This window comes from Xiphophorus maculatus, chromosome 20 (assembly GCF_002775205.1).
Source record: "Xiphophorus maculatus strain JP 163 A chromosome 20, X_maculatus-5.0-male, whole genome shotgun sequence".
NCBI classification, from domain to species: Eukaryota; Metazoa; Chordata; class Actinopteri; order Cyprinodontiformes; family Poeciliidae; genus Xiphophorus; species Xiphophorus maculatus.
In genome coordinates, this window is record NC_036462.1 from 22715865 (window position 1) to 22734749 (window position 18885).

The window sequence follows — 18885 nt, forward strand, 5'->3', positions numbered from 1 at the left end:
TCTCTTCTACGTTAAACACAGAAAAGCACTGAAGCAGTATGATTCCTCTTCTTCATTTTGCTTATGAGTCCACAAAGAGACATCTGTCTGCAGAACTTAGACAATTTCACACTTTAGATTTATGTTTGTCCTAGATGTTGGCTATAATTGACCACTGTTACCCTGCCTGCGTGTGGCATGATTGCTGCTGAGAGAATTCGTGGGCTCATAGCTGACTGGCAGAGGGGCATTTTGCTGGATTACCCAGCATGATATGTACGACCTGTCACATATTCCCCACAATAGACACACTCTCACAAGCCGACACATATGCGCCACTTGGCAGACACATGCTTGGCACACTTAACAAGCTGGCACTTGGCATGCACACATAGAGATTAAGGCACGTGCTTGGCCGTGGCCCATACGTAAGTAATTGAATAGTGCGGTGTCCTGTTTTCATGTATTATTGAGGAGCTCGTTTAATTAGAAAAAAAAATTAAAAGGCTCATTAGGCTTATGTTAATTAGCTTGGCTCCCTGCTCTCTGGAGAGGGTTTACACCAGCCCAATGGGACGGAGGGAGAGGAAAAGGCACACTGAGGAGGCTGAGGGAGGAAACAAAGTCCTGCCGTTCGTAAAATACAAGTATTTGTTTTTTTTAATAAATATTAATCTGCGATCTAAATTTTCTGATTTGTTTTCAATCAGTTTCTTCAAGAAAGAGCAAAACAAAATAGATATAAAGTGGCAAGGTTCAAAACCTTCTGAGTAATCAATAAAACAATGTGGAAGAAGAAGTTTGTGGTTCTCCAGAATCCATGGGACTAAAACAGTACATGCTCTTGTTCTGTGTTTTATTTCCTTTCAGAGTATTTTTCCCAAAGCTCTCCTTTTGTCCACTTAATGAAAGTGCTTAGCTGGCAGTTTCTCTGATTTGATGTGGAGGGAGCTGCTGCTGCTGCTGCTGCGTGTGTTGCTAGTGTAGTATGGGATCCTGACAGTTTGTGAAGGGTGCATGGGAGGAGGCTGAGTCCCCTGTGAATTGGGTTCGGCTCTGGACTGAGGGCTGGACAGACAGGCTGGAGAGGAAAGGTTTGGGTCTGGCCACTCGAGCGTGAAAGTCTTATTTTGAGATTTGAAACATGAGTGAAATCAGTAATGAAATATGGTCAATAACGGCCTCACACTTCCCAATGAAGTGCCCTGGCTGTGTGTAGGTCCATGGGCTCTGAAAACGTGTTGTCATTTTTATTCTGAAGCACTGGGGCGTTAGATGGAGGGAGGCAGCAGTGGAGGAGGAGGATGAGGATGAGCAGGGGAGGGGGGGATTATCCACTTGAACTTGCTGGCCTTTCACCGTCCCCTCCGAAGTTTTTTTTTTCCTTTTCTTTTCTCTTATCCGTCGCCCTGTCAGAAAGAGCTGTGTTTCATGTCCTTATATATATATATATATATATATATGTATATATATATATATATATATATATATATATGAGTCCAGGCTGATCCCCTAGTTCACTGTTGTACTTAGGAGCCTGGTACAACCTGTCTTTGCAGGGTTTTGCCAAGTATGAGTAATTTACTAATAAATAGCTGACAAGCATTTTTTTGTACATTCATCATAGTCAATTTATTATTATGTTCCTCAAATACCTAATAACACAATGCGATGGTTTTATTTACTGCTTAGATGTTCATTGCCTCAGACAGAAACATGACTCAGCAAAAAAAGATTTGAAAACTGACGCTGTAGAATCCCCATATTATCAGCAACCTCACCTGCCTTCGTTCATCAGTTTCCCCGGGAGTGATGTGGCCCCTGGCCCTGCTTCAGATTAGCAAGAGGAAGGGTGCTTATTGCACACAATGGGGCCCTTTTTTTCTTTTTTTTTTACCTTTGGCCTGGAGCTCCAAACACCCCTCTCAGCACAGTGGAAACTCCTCTGCTGTCTAGTTTTCACTTGAATGTTGTTTCTCGTCGGCCTCTCCGTTTTCCCCTCTTGATCCCATTTTCTCCGCTTTTATTTCTCTGCGTGATGAGCACCGACAGGCTGTTTACCTGCAGGGACACAGATGAAGGCGCTGATAGCGATGATAACTGTCGAACAAACAAATCCTCAACCAAGAAAAGGATAATCTGCACGTCAAAGAGCTGCACATTGCAAGTACAAATTGAGTCAGCATGCGAGACGCCAAACAGATGGCACATCTGCGCAGCCTTTTACTCGCTTTCTGCTGATAAGCTGTCAGATTTTTACCAAAACACAGGGAAAAAACCCAGCTTTGATATGTTTGCTGCCTTCAGGTGAAGTTGACGCTAAAGAACCCCATCTCTTCAGTAAACAAACCTGTCTTGATGCACTCGAAGGTGTGCGTGTATGTGTGTGTTTTAGTGTGTCTATGACAGTAAGGTTGTTGGGGAGTCAGTCACTTCCAGTGTAAGGTGGTAATGCTTAGTGACAAGGATAAACAGTGCTGGGGTTTGCTCCTTCCAAGGTAGGGGGTGAGGAGGAGGACCATGTCAGCCTCTCTCTTCCTCCCGTTCCCTCCTTGTCATTTTTTCAATTATTTCTCTCTCTTGTGTGTCCCCACAGACCCCAGAGGCAGAGGCTGCATCATTTAAACCGAGAGCCTGTTTAGATTCTGATTATAGCTTCCTCTCTCCTCCCCATTCTCTGCCATCACCCACGCGCACACACACACGATGCTGGCTTCTTGCTGTGGAGCGATTACCTGAAGAAGTGAATTTATGAAGCTGTCATCCTTCCAAGAAAGTTACATTTATGTATATGCATCACCTTCTGTAGGAATGGCCTATTCCAATCCTCAAGATGTTTTCACCATGTCACTGCTCTGCAGTTGATCGCCCCCTGATCAAGTGGTTGCAAGAATAAACGCATGTAGAGCGCAAACATAGAGCAAACTTACAGTGAGATCGCACAAAAAAAAACACATTTTTGCCTCAGCTACACTTTTTTCTAATTAAATATTTTTTTTGTCCATAATTGAGCTTTTCTTACTTAAAGAAATATATGAGAAAAGTATTTTTACTATTCTTGGTAATCAATGTAATAATTTTTCCAAGAAGCATTTAGCATATTTCCTCGGGAATTTTGATTATTTATTTTTGATGATGAGCTCCATGTCTTATTGCCATCACCCTAATATTTATCTTTCTCGGTAAGATTCAGTTCAGGACTCTGGGTGGGCCGCTTCGAAACATTAATATTACTTTGAAAGAGCTCCGTTGGGTTTGTAAAAGAATGTGGCGTCTTGTGGGCAGAAAGACTTCAGAATGAGACTTCCTCCAGTCACACACTCTCGTATGTGTTGCATATTACAGGGATGAACCAACATCTGTTTAGTTTTTGTTCAGTTGGAATCATTGCAATGTCTCACTCCGATTGGTCATAATTTGGGGAAATAAAAAAAATAACCTGCTGCAATTTACCTGCTTTTTAATGCTAATTATATGTTGGTGAATTAATAAACCCTACTCCCCTGAAGTGTTTATTTTTTATTTTTTTTATTTGTCATTCATAAAGAAAGACCCTAATCAGTGTTTACTGCCAGGTGCAAAGCTCTTTGTTAATTTTCAGTGATTATGCAGACATTTTGGCCTGTTTGTCACGTTTGCTGGCTGGTTTGATATCAGACAGCAATCCCTCTTCTCTTTACTGAGTGGCAAAAGGCTTCCCTCTCAGCTAGGATGAAAAGTCATCAAGGGAGAAGAGGAGAGAGGGATGAGGCCTCATTGAAATGCAAGTTACATTCCCCGATTTCTCTCTCTTCTCTCCTCTGGGACTTCATGCCTTTCTCTTCCTTCTCCTTCCCATCTTTCTGGGCTCTCCCCGGCTCCCTCTCCCTGCCTTTGTTAATCAGTTAAACTCCCTCTTCAAACAACCCCTCTAATTACTCCTCCGCTCTCTGTAAACGACAGGGCTGTCTCCTGCTTTCTCTTCTCCTCCCTCCTTTCCTCGCAGCTCCCTCCATCCATGGCAGGGGTTAACCTCTGTCAGCTACTGACCCCTCTGAAGTGTGAGTCTGCCTGTGTGTGTGTGCACTGTTCAACTGTTTGTGACTTTTTCTTGCATTGTTAATGATATAAGTGACTTTTTACTCTTTTATCTTTGTGTTGCTAGTCTTTATCTTTGTGTTACTTGGACTAAATAAGATGCAATAAGATCAGGGATTGTGACTTTTCACCTGTATGTCAGCATGTGGATGCCTGTTGAGACTCTTGTCTGCATGTTGCTCTTTTTAGAAACCTTCTCGGTTATTTCTGCTTGACAGCTCAAACACTTGCCTTATCTTCCAACCATTATTTCTCAATACTTCCTCCTTCCTCGCTACGTCCTTGTCTTTCCTGTCCTATCCCTGCGCACAACCACCTCCCCCCTCCCACCTCACCTTCCTCTTCCCACTAATCTACCACGCATCTCTCTCTTTTAAATTAACATGCAACATGAAAAAAAAAAATGGACGACAGCGGGGGGAGAAAAAAATTAAATGCATTTAATAAATGGCTGACTTCAAATCACCCGGCTTTTCAGACTCTCCCTATTCACAGTCCAATGAAAGGGGAGAAATCATTCACCAGGAGAGACAAAGCCGAATGAAAATATAATTCTGCATTGTGAGGCGCTTTTGTCCTGGCCCGTCAAATCGCTAATGGCGAGGCTTTTGTTTTGCGCCGGGGCTCTGAGGCTGGCGGTGTCGTATGGCGGTGGCAACGCATGCCCCATAATCACAACGCTTTGTGATATTAGATTATAGGGGCAATTAATGGCGTCAAACCTTAACTACTCAACATTCAGCCTACCACACACATTCACACACACATGCATGCACACAGGCCCGCACATGCGGTTCTGGCATCACAGTGTAATCCAGCACACAGAAAGGTGCTATAACTCCAGTAATTATTACGCCTGCGACTTGAAAATGTCAATGGCGGTGTGTATAAAATAGAATGTATGAGTAGTCGGTGAGGAAGAATGGGATGCACAAGAGCAATTAATTACAGCTTTTCATTTGGCAGCCTAGACTGACAAGGCCCGGCGGCGGGGGCAAGCTGGCATGACGCCAGGCGGCACCCATCACCACCCCCATCTCGCTGCTCCCCCCCCTGGAGCCTCCGCTACCTCTCATCCACCCGCCCCCCATCTCCCTCGCCTATTTCCTTACCAACTGCCACAATGCCAAAGGGTCGTCTGACTCACCCTGCTTTGGCTCCCGTATTCTTTACGTCCACTCCTCAAACACAAACTCTTGCTCTTCTACACAATTGTACAGTATAGCCGCTTGTAAGAACAGTCATACCCCTCTGACTTTTGCACATTTTGTCAAGTTGCCACTTCAAAGTATTTTGTTGTAATTATATATAAATATCTGTAAAGCATGTACAGTGGAAACCCGGTATTGGTGGGGTTAGGGAATGATTAAAATCCGCAAATACTCAAGAGCTCAAGGCTTTATGAGTGTCTAAAAACACTCATAAAGGAATATTTTCATAGGTCAAACACCAAATATACCTTAATATGCATTAATATGTACAATGGAGACCGTCTTAGCAGAAGCTAATTCCGACAGGCTTTCTTATTTTTGCTTTTTGATACAAACAGTCAGCAACAAGAAAAATAAATGCCAATCCATGTCAAGTAGCATTGCGTTTAGGCATTTCAGCTTCCCATGGTGCATCTTCTTTCAAATATTTTAGATATGCACCAAGACGAATTCTGTAAATAGATGGGTTTTCCTTGAATAATTCGCAGTTGCATTCCACAGAAAAACCTGAAAATAGGTTAAACTGGAAATAATCGGGATTCACTGTAATACATTTGTATATCGTCATCTATATTGTGATATGCCTGAATAAAACTCATTATAACTCTTTGCCATTACAAGTCACAAAATAAGTAATTGGAGTTCATGTATATGTGCAATTTCATCTCAAAATTCTGGAGACCGAGACCCATGTTAGATTGGTCAGAAGTTTAAATCATGTTTAAGTTAAAAAACCTTTGAACATTTACAATTGTTCACCCTATTATCCGAAAATTGAAAAAGAATGGCACAGCTGCAAAGCTACTGAGACGTTGAAGTCAATGTAAAATGACAGGCCAGATAAATCAGAAAAGCAGCCTGCAATACACCCATGATTTCTTCGAAGGAGCTACAGAGATCCACAGCGAATCTGTTGAAAAGACAGATATTAGTTGTAGCTCTCCACAAATCTGGCCTTTTTCAGAAATGTGTTTTTGGGGAACACCATTTTTTGGCAAAAAGACAAAAAGAAGAAGTCATATTTAGAGGTTTCCATAAACCAAGTAAGATATACAGCAGGAAATTAGACTTTTTTATTTGATGAGACCAAAATGTGATTTTTCATTTACACCTTTCTCAGTACATGTTCTTTTGCATGACACTGTATATGTACTGTATACCACCAACCTGGCTAGCCACTGATAGGCTGTAATAGTTCCCCATCCCTCTATCATTATGTGTATGTATGGAACAGGAAGACAGAGGAGCAGCTGGTAACAGATTGCCAGTATTTATAGCCTATTTTGTTTATGGAGTAAAACTGGTTCTTCATAGCTTTAATCTACCAGTGACAGCTCACCTCCCTATTCCTCTCACTTTCTCCACACCATCCATTCAGGTGGTGAGGAGCTGGACAACTCTTCTGTAAACCTGTTTTTTGTTTTTGTCTCGCACACATACATACAGACAGAGATTTGCTCACTGAAAAGATTGATAACTGTTATTTTTTTCCTTTTCAGGTATTCTTCAATAAAACATGAATCTTACCAATGTTCAGACAGTGAGAGAATCCCTTTATATCTCAAAAAATATCAGCTCTCAAAACCATCTCAACCATCTCCATAAATATGTTCACACCATGTCTTTTTATACCCCTTATTATCTATATTTTCTTTTAACTGGTGTTCCAGCAGTTGTTAAATACAAAAATGCGTTGTCAGCAGAACTGCTGCTGTGGTGTTTTCTTCTCTGTTTTGTGTACATTTGCACTCTCAGTTTCAGATTTATGCGGTAAGCTGGTCCCCAGAGTTGCAGTGTTTGTAATCAGATTAGCATCTCTGTACATTTTCTGTGTACAATGCAAGAGCATTAAGGAAGGTTTGCAAAACACATCTGCAAAAATGACAACTATGTACTGTCTTCCTCGCTTTCCTCTTCTTTAGGCCGCCTGCAGCTTTATCTGATGAGATGAACATCTCATCAGATACCAAACTTTGTTGTTCCTTTTTCCTCCTAGCGAGGCCCCGCCATGCTAGGGAGAGAATCGACGGCAGTCAAAATCATGTGTTTATAAAAGCAGATAAGATTTTATATTTTATTGGTAGATTGCATATCTGTCCTTTCATCCCTGGCTGCTGCCACAGAAATTGACGGTTTTTAACAGTGCCAGCCATGTGCCGGAAAATGTCAACAGTGTGAGTGTGTTTTAGTGCGTCTCTCTATTTGTCTTCATCTGATGCTGCCCGTTTTTTCTTCGCAGTGAGTGACAACAGAGAACAAGAGACAAACACACACACCCTGACTTACCGGTCTGTGCCAGCCTGCAGCATAAACCAGCTTGTACTGCAGGCTGTTTATTTTAACTTGAGCATTCACTTTGCGGGCACAGTCATGTTCAAGTTTTTTTTGGTTGTTTTTTTTCTGTCGACTGGGCCTCTTTGCACAAAGCTTCATCTGTTGACTGATTAAGTTGCTCTTGTTTTACATGATAACATTAAGGTGTGTTAGGGCGCTTTTAACGTGTGCTGTATTCTTTTCCTGTTTTGTCTTCAGGTGCCCGTATCCATGGCCATGATGAGCCCACAGATGATCACTCCTCAGCAGATGCAACAAATCCTTTCCCCCCCTCAGCTACAGGCCCTGCTGCAGCAGCAACAGGCTCTCATGCTACAGCAGGTAAAAACTAAATGCTTTCTCTTCCTTCAGTGCTTAGTGTTTAGCTCAAATTTGGTGACATGTAAATGTGCAGTATGCTGCTCATTCGTGGTTTGACCTACAGAACATTCGTAAAGATTAATCGGCTGAGAGCAACTATAGCATGTCAATCAATTTCATTACCTTTTTAAAAAAATAGGTTTATGGGATATTTGTGATTTGTTTTATGTTTTGAGTATTTTAATAGTTTGTTTGTTTTTTGTAATTGTTGCTGGTCATCGTATCCAGGAGTCACTATGATAAACATTCCAATATAAATAAAATGTATAAATGAAGTGGTGGGCAGCAAAGTAAACTCAGAAGGCCAGCAGGTTCACAACTTAAGGGTTATAAGAAAGATAATAGGAATTTAGCTTTGTCTTTAAGACTAAGAATATCTATTTAATTTGCTTTAAAGGTTTTCAAATATAGATATAGAGTATCAAACTTAATGTCCCTCCCCTCTTCACTTTCTTTTTTTTATTTCTTTTGTCCACTTTTTCTTTCCATATGTCCTTCCTTTTCTTCTTTCTTGTGTTTCTATTTCTCTTTCTTTTTGGGTTCTTCTTTCCACAAGTCTTTTCTTCTTTCCTTTCTTGCATTTGTTCTTCCTTCACTCCTTCCATATATTTTCTTCCTTACTTCTTTCTTCTGAGTTTCTGTGTTTATTCAATCTTGCCAGCTGTTCATTGTGAACAATAATATTTTATTTTTGGAGAACTGTCAGTTAGGTCTGATTTTTTTTTTAAATTAAACATTATTACAAATGCATAAAAAAACTATAACCCCCTCATGTTTGGGGATTTTTGCAGATGAGGAACGTACTGATTTGAACCAATCATTAAGACAATCTTTTGGAGAATATGCCTGCAAATATGCTTGTACTTAACCACACAGACAGATTTGCTTTTGAGCAACAAAACATGAGTCATACTGAATCAGGAGTATGTGTCATGCTGATTCCTGGCCCCTTGATATTAGAGGTTGCCATGTCGGCATTACTCAATAAACACCCTTCAGCTGTAGTAGTTTTGTCAAATACTTAGCCACACCAGCACATCCCCGCCAACCTGCACAAGCAAAGCACACATGCTGGCCCATAAAGGGTGTGAATTTGCCTCTTAACTGTGTGGAGACACAGGAGTAATTGCATGGTGTAGGGGTAGACTAGAAAACTGGAGCATAGTCTGTAGATTTAATAGGAAGTGGTTGCTTTAGGCAACTGTAAATTGTGGTGGGAAGATCTGACAACGTGTATCACAATGAAAACGTGAAGAAATGTATCGACTTTCTGGGAACAGACATGGAGAATGACAGAGATCCTCCTTGCTGGTCCTTTTCTCTTTTTTTTCATTTTCTGTAACAAGGAAAAAGAAGACGCAATGAAAGGGGGTTGATAATGCACTCTCACTCACTGCAACGCTAATAAAAACCATCGAGTTTAACATTGCTCTCCCACTTAATTAACCACAGTATGGGCCACGCACTTAGTGTATATCTGCAAATCAGGCAGTTTTACACACACACACACACACACCCACACATGAACACACCGGACAAATCAACCAACACATCAGTCACTGAAGCATTAAATTTCATATCCCCATGGCAATAGTGCCCTGTGTAAGAGTGTGTAAGTAAGTTTTACAGCCCATTGCTACAAAGCAGATGTGTGTTTGCACGGGCGCTGATTTGTGGATGCGACTTTGTGCGCTAACCTTTAAGTTTGCTCAAACCTTCACTTATGCTATGGCTGCTTTGCATTTCGTTCATTGTGTTTTTCTTTAAAGTCAAGGTCATGGTAATAGGCTGGAGAGGTGAGTGCCTCACTTACACATACACTTAATGTACAGAGCCACTGAATCAAATCATTAAAAGACCGTAATTATCACTTAATTATTCCTTCAACTCACCACTCAGCAGCTGGGGATGAGTGTGTGTGTGTGCGTGCGTGCCTGCTAGCCGGTGAGTGTGTGCGCTTGCATATGCATTTGTCTGTGTGATTAGGAGGCGATCAGGGCTAGTGACGCAGAAAAGAGAGATTAACTCTGCCTAAGGAGTGATAAAAGAGAGGAAAGACAGATGGAAAGTAAAAGAAAGAGCAGCAAGAAGGAATGACTCCTGCATTTAAAATGAATTAAGCAGAAAAAAAGAGAGGGGTAAAAAAAATGAATGTCGCAGGGGTAAAGCTGTAACTTATGCAAAGGAGAAGCTGGATAATGTGAAACAGCCTTGTTTGTAAAAAAAAAGAAAAAGAGAAAAAAAGAGCATTGCATTGTACCGGGTATGTGTGGCATGGATGGGTAGCAGTGTGTAGTCTGCTCGCCGTAAGGTCAGACAAATGAGAGACCGAAGCAACTGCTGCGCTGTGAAGTCATTCTCTGCTGAAAAGCCTCTTTGAACATTTGATGCACCATGAAACAAAGACAAACTGCAGATGGACACATGTACAAGCTGTTCTCGGGAGAACAGCCTCCCCTCCTCCTGCGCTCCTCAAAACGCGCGCACACTCACACAGACTGAGATGCACTGTGGTCAGTGAGTTTTCCCTCTCTCCTCAGCTCAAGATTGTAATCTTAATGGAGCTTCCTGGGTAAATTAATGATTACTAACCCAAACAAACAGACAAGCTGTTACCAGTCAGAGTATGCTGACCATCTGTGTTTGTGTTTTAGAGTGTTTATATGTGTTAAATCCACTCATGTCATTTTATCAGACTAAGGGATGACAGTTATATTAAAATAAAGAATGTTGATCTATAAACTTCTTACTGTGACAAAAAACGAACAGCTTTGAAAGAAAAAGTAGCTTTCTCGTATGTCAGGGTAAATCCGGCTGCTCTCTGAATGCCTCTGAGGTTTGTTAGAGAAGATAAGTGAACAAACAGCATCACGAAGAACAAGGAACACGACAGACGTGACAAGGCAAAAGCTGTGGAGAGACTCAAAGCAGGGTTATGTTATAAAACAATATCCCAAGCATTGGACATCTCACAGAGTTCTGCTCTGTCCATCAGAAAGGAACGAAAATAGCGGAACCGCAAATCTGTCATGAGATGGCTGCCCACGTAAACCTCCAAAGAAGGCCATAGCAATTCTGGAGATTCATGTGCTAAGCGAGTTATTATGATTTCAGACCAATCATTAGTTGTTCATTTCACAAATCTGGTCTTTATGGAGGAGTGGGCATAAAACATTTGTGCCAAAACTTGAAAATCGCTGCTAAGCTCAAGATATTTTGCAAAAAGGTTCAACTTTCAGTAGATTAGCAAAACTGGTAGAGCCACAGTCCAAAAGACATGAAGCTTTACTACTTTTTGAAAACCAGGTATCCTTTATCTTACACTATGTAAATATGAACTTCTTTGTGTTGGTTTATCACTTAAGTTACCAATAAATACCAATGAGGTTTTGGTTGTAATGGGATGTGAAACGGTTTAGCTGGTATGAGTATTTTTGCAAAAGACTGCTCTGTGTTCTCCCTATTTATCCTAACAAGCTTGCCAATGTTTCTGGCCCGCTCCCTGTCTGTCAGCCTGCATTGTGCTGCAATCATCTCCTGCAATTCAGAGCTTGATCTCTGAGAGTAATCTGGGGGGACTTTGCCTTGACATGCACAATCACACTGACACACTCAAACAGCTGCACAGTGTACCTCAGCAGCCTCTCCCAGGTCTGCGTTCGCTTGTTGCACATGGTTTGTCAATAAACCACACACCGCCACAACAATACGCTGTGGCCTCAACTGAAAGCGCTGGAATTGAAAGCATCTGTGCCATTTGAGGCTCCTGTTTAGGTTACATTGTCTGAGTGTGGAGGATCGTTTCAGTACCGGTGGCATTGTTGAGGCTTCTGCAGTTTGTGTTGTGACTCACTCACCTCATATTTCTCCACCACTCTGCCCCCTTTCTCCTTAACCCGCCTCCCCCACCCTGCACCTGTCCATAGTTACAGGAGTACTACAAGAAGCAGCAGGAGCAGCTGCATCTCCAGCTTCTGACTCAGCAACAGCAGCAACAGCAACAGCAGCAGCAGCAGCAACAACAACAGCAGCAGCAGCAGCAGCAGCAAGCCGGGAAGCAGGCAGCAAAAGAGGTGAACTTAGCCATGTACACTCTCACTCAGTTCAAGCACACTCTGAAGTGCAGAAGTGCTCTTAAATGCAATAAAGCAGCTGGCATGTGAGAGTGCCAAGAACAAAAAATATGACAAGAGTGTAATGTATGGAATTTAGGCCAGATACAGTATAGTGCTCATGTTTTAATGTTATTGTGGGGCTCACACAAGTCTGAATCCCCAGGCTAACGCTTCAAGGTTGAAAAGAAGTCCGCTCCACATCCATGTGCTTCTAATTCACAATACTAGATGTTACCTCTAGAAGAAGGGTCCAAGAAGAAGCAGTTATTTGAAAGTGCTTTTAGCTGTCAATTGATCCCCAACTAAACTACATGGCCGGTTCCCAACTTGCATGGAAACTAAAGGTGACAGAACCTTTTTAGCTACAGTACATCTCTAGCGGTTCTCTCGAAAGGTGCTATAGAAATGACATTTAAACAACGTTTATCCCGAATTTAATTAAATAAGCTTGTTCTGGATGAGAACTTCCTGCCTACAGTCAGGCCAGTAGGTAACATCAACAAAAATGACATATTAATGATGCAAAATATTAGTCATAAATGTGTATAATTGTAGCTTGCTATTTTTACCTGCAGCATTCCCCTTTTTATCACTACCATGAACATTCTGCAAACACAGTAGTTTTGTATTTATAAAGGTGTTTAAAAAGATGTGAAAATGGCCACTTTCTACCCCATAGGCCAAGAACTTGTATTCTGGTCCCCTTGGATAAAACCACCTACTTCCATGTATATGTCATATAATTGTCCCAAAGCTGTGGATGGGACTTTGGACTTTTACCAAGATAAATACAAATAAATACTGGGTGTGTACAAGCATTGACCTCTCTCTAAAACCTCGGGTTGTCTAAAGATTAAATACACTTAAAAGTTATTCTTTGGGTTCTCCACTTTAGAAATCATGTTTAACGTTGCAGGTTTCCTACCAAAAAATTATAGATTACAGATGCACGCAATAAAATAAAAATTGCATAAGCATTTGCTTGTGAGGACAGGGATTTGATCTTGCCAAGTCTCCTTCATTTGGATGTTAATTTAAGTTTTTTTTCTCCTCTCTGTTTAGAAAAAATATCTCTTGACAAAAATCTGAAATTTTAACAAAAATTGTATAATGAGCATGCTGCTTGACGAGGTGGCAATAGGGTAAATATCAAACAGCACATCAAAACAGCAACAACAACAAAATAAATAAATCAAGAACATTCTGAGCATAGCTTGTGACTTATTCAGAACATTGGAACTTGAGTTTTATTTGACACAATTTACTCTCTGTTCATTATGGCTCACCTTTTTAGGGCTTATTCAAGAGAAATGGCAGCAGGGTCAGAGTAGAGCTCTTCGGTTGCAGAAAAAAAAAGCCATAAACACATACACAATATGCAAAAATACACAAGCTCTTGCAGATTTAATTAGTGATCAATGAGGGTCACATGAAGTAGAATATGGATCATGTAGACATATTTGACATAATAACTGTGGTCAGGTACAAGAAGTTTTGCGTTGATCTATTTGTACAATTCACATGTTATGATGACAATATTAAGAAGAAACAATGCTGGGGAATCACTTCACGAGGAAAAGATTGTGAGACATTTCTGAGAAATGCACAGGGAGACACATCCTCAGATTTGTCCTCCTCCTCTCCCAGTGGGCAGAGCCCCCACCCCAGCACCTCAGCCCACATGCTCCTCACTGACAGCGGGCAACCGACTCAACCGTGACCAAAGCAAACCAGTTGTGGTTGACTCGCATGTTGAGCGAGTGTCTGAATTGCTTTTCCGTTCTCCCCCATGCTCCTCCGCTGTCCCAGTTTTCAGGTTGCTTGTCCTGCAACAATGAGACAAGTGCAAACACTGGTCACACAGCCACGCAGACAGAGGGAGGCTTGATGCGTGATGGTTCACTGGCCAAACACACACACACACACACACCTGGGGGAATATGCCTCCCTACAGAGCTGCAAGTAGCTGATGTGACCAAGGCTCTCTCCAGCAGCCATGACCTGCTGACATACAGTGCATCAATAATCAATTAATAGCTAGCATGTATAGCAATAAAACACTGTAGGTGCTGTAAAAATGTTGCTTTTCATTTCTGTGTATTTTTTTTCCCTTTCAAACTTAAGTGAGTTTTGTGACTTCAAGTCACCAGAAAAGACTAAAAACTACTAGAGCAAAAATCTATGGAGGAAGGAGCAAGAAAAAAAGTTCTCCCTCCTAACTTTTGGAAGTGTTTGTACATCAGTGCCTATGACTTTTTGCCCTTTTCGCTTTGAGCAGCAATTCCTTTTTCACGTTCAAGGCTTTGTGGAAGTGATGCATTGAAAGAAAAACGATGTATGTGCGTGCTGAGTTGCTGTTCTGTGTGTTGCCGGAGCATTTGGGACTGGTCAGGAGTCAGCTTAATGAAGTGACTCTGACCATCACAAAAAGATGCGTGCTTGTGTGCGTGTGCGTGTGTGTCTTTGGATTGGCCGTCTGCAGTTGCCTGTGTGTGTGGGTGTACATGTATGCTTCTGTGTGACTGGCAGGCTCAGACAGTGTGTGATGTGCTCATAAATCACATTGACAGCCTGTTACTGCGCTAGCTTTGGCCACTCAGCCACAGCTAATGTAAACAGAGCACAGGCACACACACACATGCCCTCTCTGTGTGTGTTTTAAAGAACCGTAGCTATATCTCAGGAGACAATGAGAGGGAGAGGAAGGGGAGGTGGGGAGGAGAAAATGGACAGACAAGTTTGAAAGGGAGGGCCAGGGCCTTAGAGAGAGAGAAATGTAGGAATGAAACGGATACAATCTGCTTGGACTTTCTGATCAACAGTTTATTTCAACCAAGACGGGTCTGGTAAATCAGCTCAAAGTTATTGAATTGTCTCAGCATGACAATGATATTTACACATCTCACATCTGCGAGAGGTGACTGTTTCCAACTTACTTTATGGTACATTTAATGGTGTAACCAGCAAAGAGCCTGGGATGTAGTTGTTTGGTCATCTGAATTTACCTTTAAAATCAGTTCTGACTTCTAAAGCACTGATTTTGATTTGTGTTGGACTGGAAAATGACTTAGATTTTTGCAGGTAACAAAAAAAGTCCTCATCTGAGCAAACATATACAGGGTATATTTACTAGTGGATTATTGTGTGTTTCTCAGATTCCGGTTCTGTCCTATACATCTAATTACTTTAAGAATTTGAACAGCGACGCTTCCTTCTTCCTCTTGTACTCTTTGTTTTAAACGCCAACTCAAAAAAAATGTGGCCATGGCGCACAGACTTAGTTAATAGAAAATGAGTGAAAAAATGTTTGAAATAAATTAAAAACAAAGAGAACCATTGATCAGGTTACCTTTAAATGATAACGTCAAAAGCGATAAGTTAAGAAATGAAAGGATCTTGAATGAGTTTCACTGTGTTAACAAGGATTTACAAGATTATTTTAATTCCACCTCTGCAAACAAAATCATTTGAGCTTGTGGTTAAGGAGTCTACATGCAGGAAGCATTTCCCAGATTGGCTTTGAAACAAGCTGCAGATGTGCAACAAATCAAACTGTGAAGTTTCCTTTATGACATTAAATTATCCATGCAAAGAATATGTTGCTGCTGGTTGTCGTCCTCCCACCTCCAGCTCACCCACAAACACACATAAACACACCTCCACCATACTTTTCCTCCCCAGGCACCAAGTCTGAGAGGAAATGACCTATTTGCCCTTCCTGAGAGTTCCTCTCTGTTCAAAGAGTTCTAAGCTGCCACTCTGTTTCACACACAATGAGAAGTTTCATTTATTTATTTTTCAGCCCCGCCAGTTATCTGTGGGAGATAAAGTACACCTCTCTCAGGGGTTTTGATTGTGCAGGGTCAGTTTGGGAAAAAGAGGGTAAGAGCGGGAACTTGTCAGTTAATTTTTTTTTTCTGATGTAAAATGTAATTTCTCACTTTATCATTTACCTACAAAAAATATGTGCATTAATTCTATTGTTTTAACAAAGTAATCCCAAATCACATTGTCACGTTTACTCACATAGCAACCGGATATCTCAGCTCATTTTATTGGGATTTTATGTTATAGACTGATACAATGTGTTGTATAACTTTAACAATGAAGAAAAATGATAAATAAAAAATATTTGCTTATCTGAAAAATGTGGCTGACATATGTATTCAGCCCATTTTTTTAACCAGTTGCAGAGTCATCGAATTAGTAAACCAAGTTCAGTTTCGTGTTATATAAAGTCAATATATACAGGTGTGTTTTGGACTAATCCATCAGAGGGTTGTTGGAGAGTGTTAGTGAATACCATTAACAATAAGCAATCCTACAAAAAAGGTCAGCAAGAGTTAGGTTACAAAACAGTATCCACATAACATAAGTATCGAACATCCCATAAAGCATTGTTCTAATCAATCATTAGAAAATCTATTGATTAAAATGACATGTGGGCCAGGAAGAATATAACTTATAAAGCAGCCAATAGATTCAGGGTAACTCTGAATGGGCTACTGGTCAGAATGACCCAAAGTCCAGAATTAAATCTTATTGAAGATTTGTGGCAAGATTAGAAAATTGCTTACAATCTGATCAAGTTACAATATGTGGATATGCATAGCTGGTAGAGACAAAGTCCAAATGTATTGCATATACCATTGCAGTGACAGATAGTTCAACAAAGTTTAATTTTGGGGGTGGGCTTTACACTTAAGCAAGCCAAAAATGACAAAATGTAAAAAAGATAAAAGGTTATTAACACTTTTGCCAGGTGCTGTGAGCAATTTGGAAGCACAGCCTGCCTTGTCTGACCTCTGTTTCTCCTCCATGTCTAATAGCAGCTTGGCAGTAAGCAGCTGGCCTTCCAGCAGCAGCTGATCCAGATGCAGCAGCTTCAGCAGCAGCACATCCTCAACCTCCAGAGACAGGGCCTGGTTCCGCTGCAGCCCACCGCCGCCATGCAGTCTCTTCAGCAAGGTACGTGCACACACAGGCATTCCCAAACAGAACCTGAAACAGGACACATCCTGACAAACACGAGCCTAGCTAAACACACACACAAGGCCTGTGCCCAGTGCTGCCTGTGAAGCCTGTTAAGTTAATCAGCCTATAAAAGATAAAAGAAAACATGATTGGTAGGTTTGTGGAAAGTAGTCATTTAGATAATAGGTAAAATATGCCGCTAAGCCTCCCCTGCTTAGAGATGTGTGCATGTGTGTGTTTGTACTTGAGATTATCCAGGCACAAGAAAATCATCTTTCTGCTATTCCTGTGCCCACAGGATTTTTTTTCCTATGTGTAACTTCTCCCACAGTTTCTTTAGGTTCTCAGCAGAGTTTCAGAGCGATAAATGTTGACTGTTGCTGGCCCGCCCTCGGTGAACATGTGTGTGTGTGCGTGCCCACTATTGTGTACGCACTTGCGCGGCAATGTTTCACACATACTTTTGAGCACTATCTCACTTGCAGAGAATGCCTTAGGGGCTCTAAAGTGGCCGTAACATTGCTAAAGCGCTGACTGAGTTGACCAAACAGACCCATTTCCTTCCCTCTGTTTTTGATCTTTCACTTTTTCCCCTCGTGCAGACTAGCATGGAGTCACTCACAGCAACACGCGCACACACACATACATAACAAGGTTAAACTCTACCAAATTATCAAAGGTTTGGAAACGTTGATTTCCAATCCAAAGGTCTCCCGGAGGGCAAGTGGATTTATTCGTAGGGGAGGAAAAATAAAAAACTGACTCGGTGGATAGGGCTTGAGGACACAGTTGTGTTAGCAGAGAACAATTTTTCAGACAGTTGCAAACATTTGGCCTCGGCGTCTCCTTCTCTTTCTTTGCTCTCCCTCTCTGCATAAGACTGGAATTTCCCTGCAGTGTGAAAGAGCTGGTCCATTGTGACAGCTCAGCCAGGCGTGAGCCAGAGCATTCCTCTGACCAGCCATGCCACACAAACACGCAAACACTCACGGATAAACACACACACTGCCGCCCTGCCTCAAAAAGCTGTTGTGCTCTGTGTATAGGCCGTACGGGGCGCCATGAGGAGTCCAACTAAGGCTTGTGTTTACTTCTATGACTTTGTGTGTTACACGTTAGATCACTACTAAACCCCCTGACTCATAAAAATAATTAGAAACAATGAGTTTATGTTCAAAAACATCAAGAATTCAGGCATTTTAGTTGCAGATTTAAGTTATGTGGGGAAAAAAAAGTCTTGTATTAAAACCTTGTACCTTTTCTGATAATCAACAGAGCCTGTCAATTCTCTCTATGTTTCTATTTAAATGAGATCCTGTGAAAAGCATCCAAGAGTTGAACTTTATACAGTTTAAGTCTATGTAACCTTTTTTACAGGTTACATTTTTGGAAATAGTTCCTTGTTGGACATAGTTCCTGTCCAACAGGGATGGCATATGAACAATTCAATGTTACCCATATTTATGCTATTTAATTAGAGCATAACTCCAGCTGTTCTGTGAAAGCATCAGAGGTTTGAACAGTAAAGAATAAGTAACATCATGAAGACAAAGGGACACAGCAGACCGCTCAGGAAGGAAGTTGTGGAGAAGTTTAAAGTAGAGTTAGGATTAAAACATAGTCACAATCTTTGAAGATCTCAAAGAACATTATTTAGTCCGTCATCTGTAAAATGGATCTAGGATGGCAGACCGACAAACCTACCAAAATGTGACTGTTTACCTAAACTGACAGGTTTAGTTGGACATTTGACTGCTTTTCACAGGCGCAGCCAAGAGAGTGACAGTAACTCCAGAGGAGCTTAGGAGTTTTCTCTGCTTTTCTTCCACAGTGAC

The 18885-nt window shown here is 41.3% G+C and overlaps 1 protein-coding gene across 2 annotated transcripts in view; it reads left to right on the plus strand.

Annotated features, from left to right (window-relative positions):
• Positions 1 to 18885, plus strand: part of foxp4 (forkhead box P4) — a 110432-nt gene that overhangs the window by 64731 nt on the left and 26816 nt on the right. The window contains exons 4-6 of one of the 2 annotated variants that reach the window (XM_023353493.1): positions 7800 to 7922; positions 11888 to 12034; positions 16906 to 17044. In XM_023353493.1, the coding sequence (XP_023209261.1) occupies positions 7800 to 7922; positions 11888 to 12034; positions 16906 to 17044 (409 nt within the window). The remainder of the gene's footprint in view (positions 1 to 7799; positions 7923 to 11887; positions 12035 to 16905; positions 17045 to 18885) is intronic. The other variant, XM_023353494.1, reaches the window with a different exon arrangement.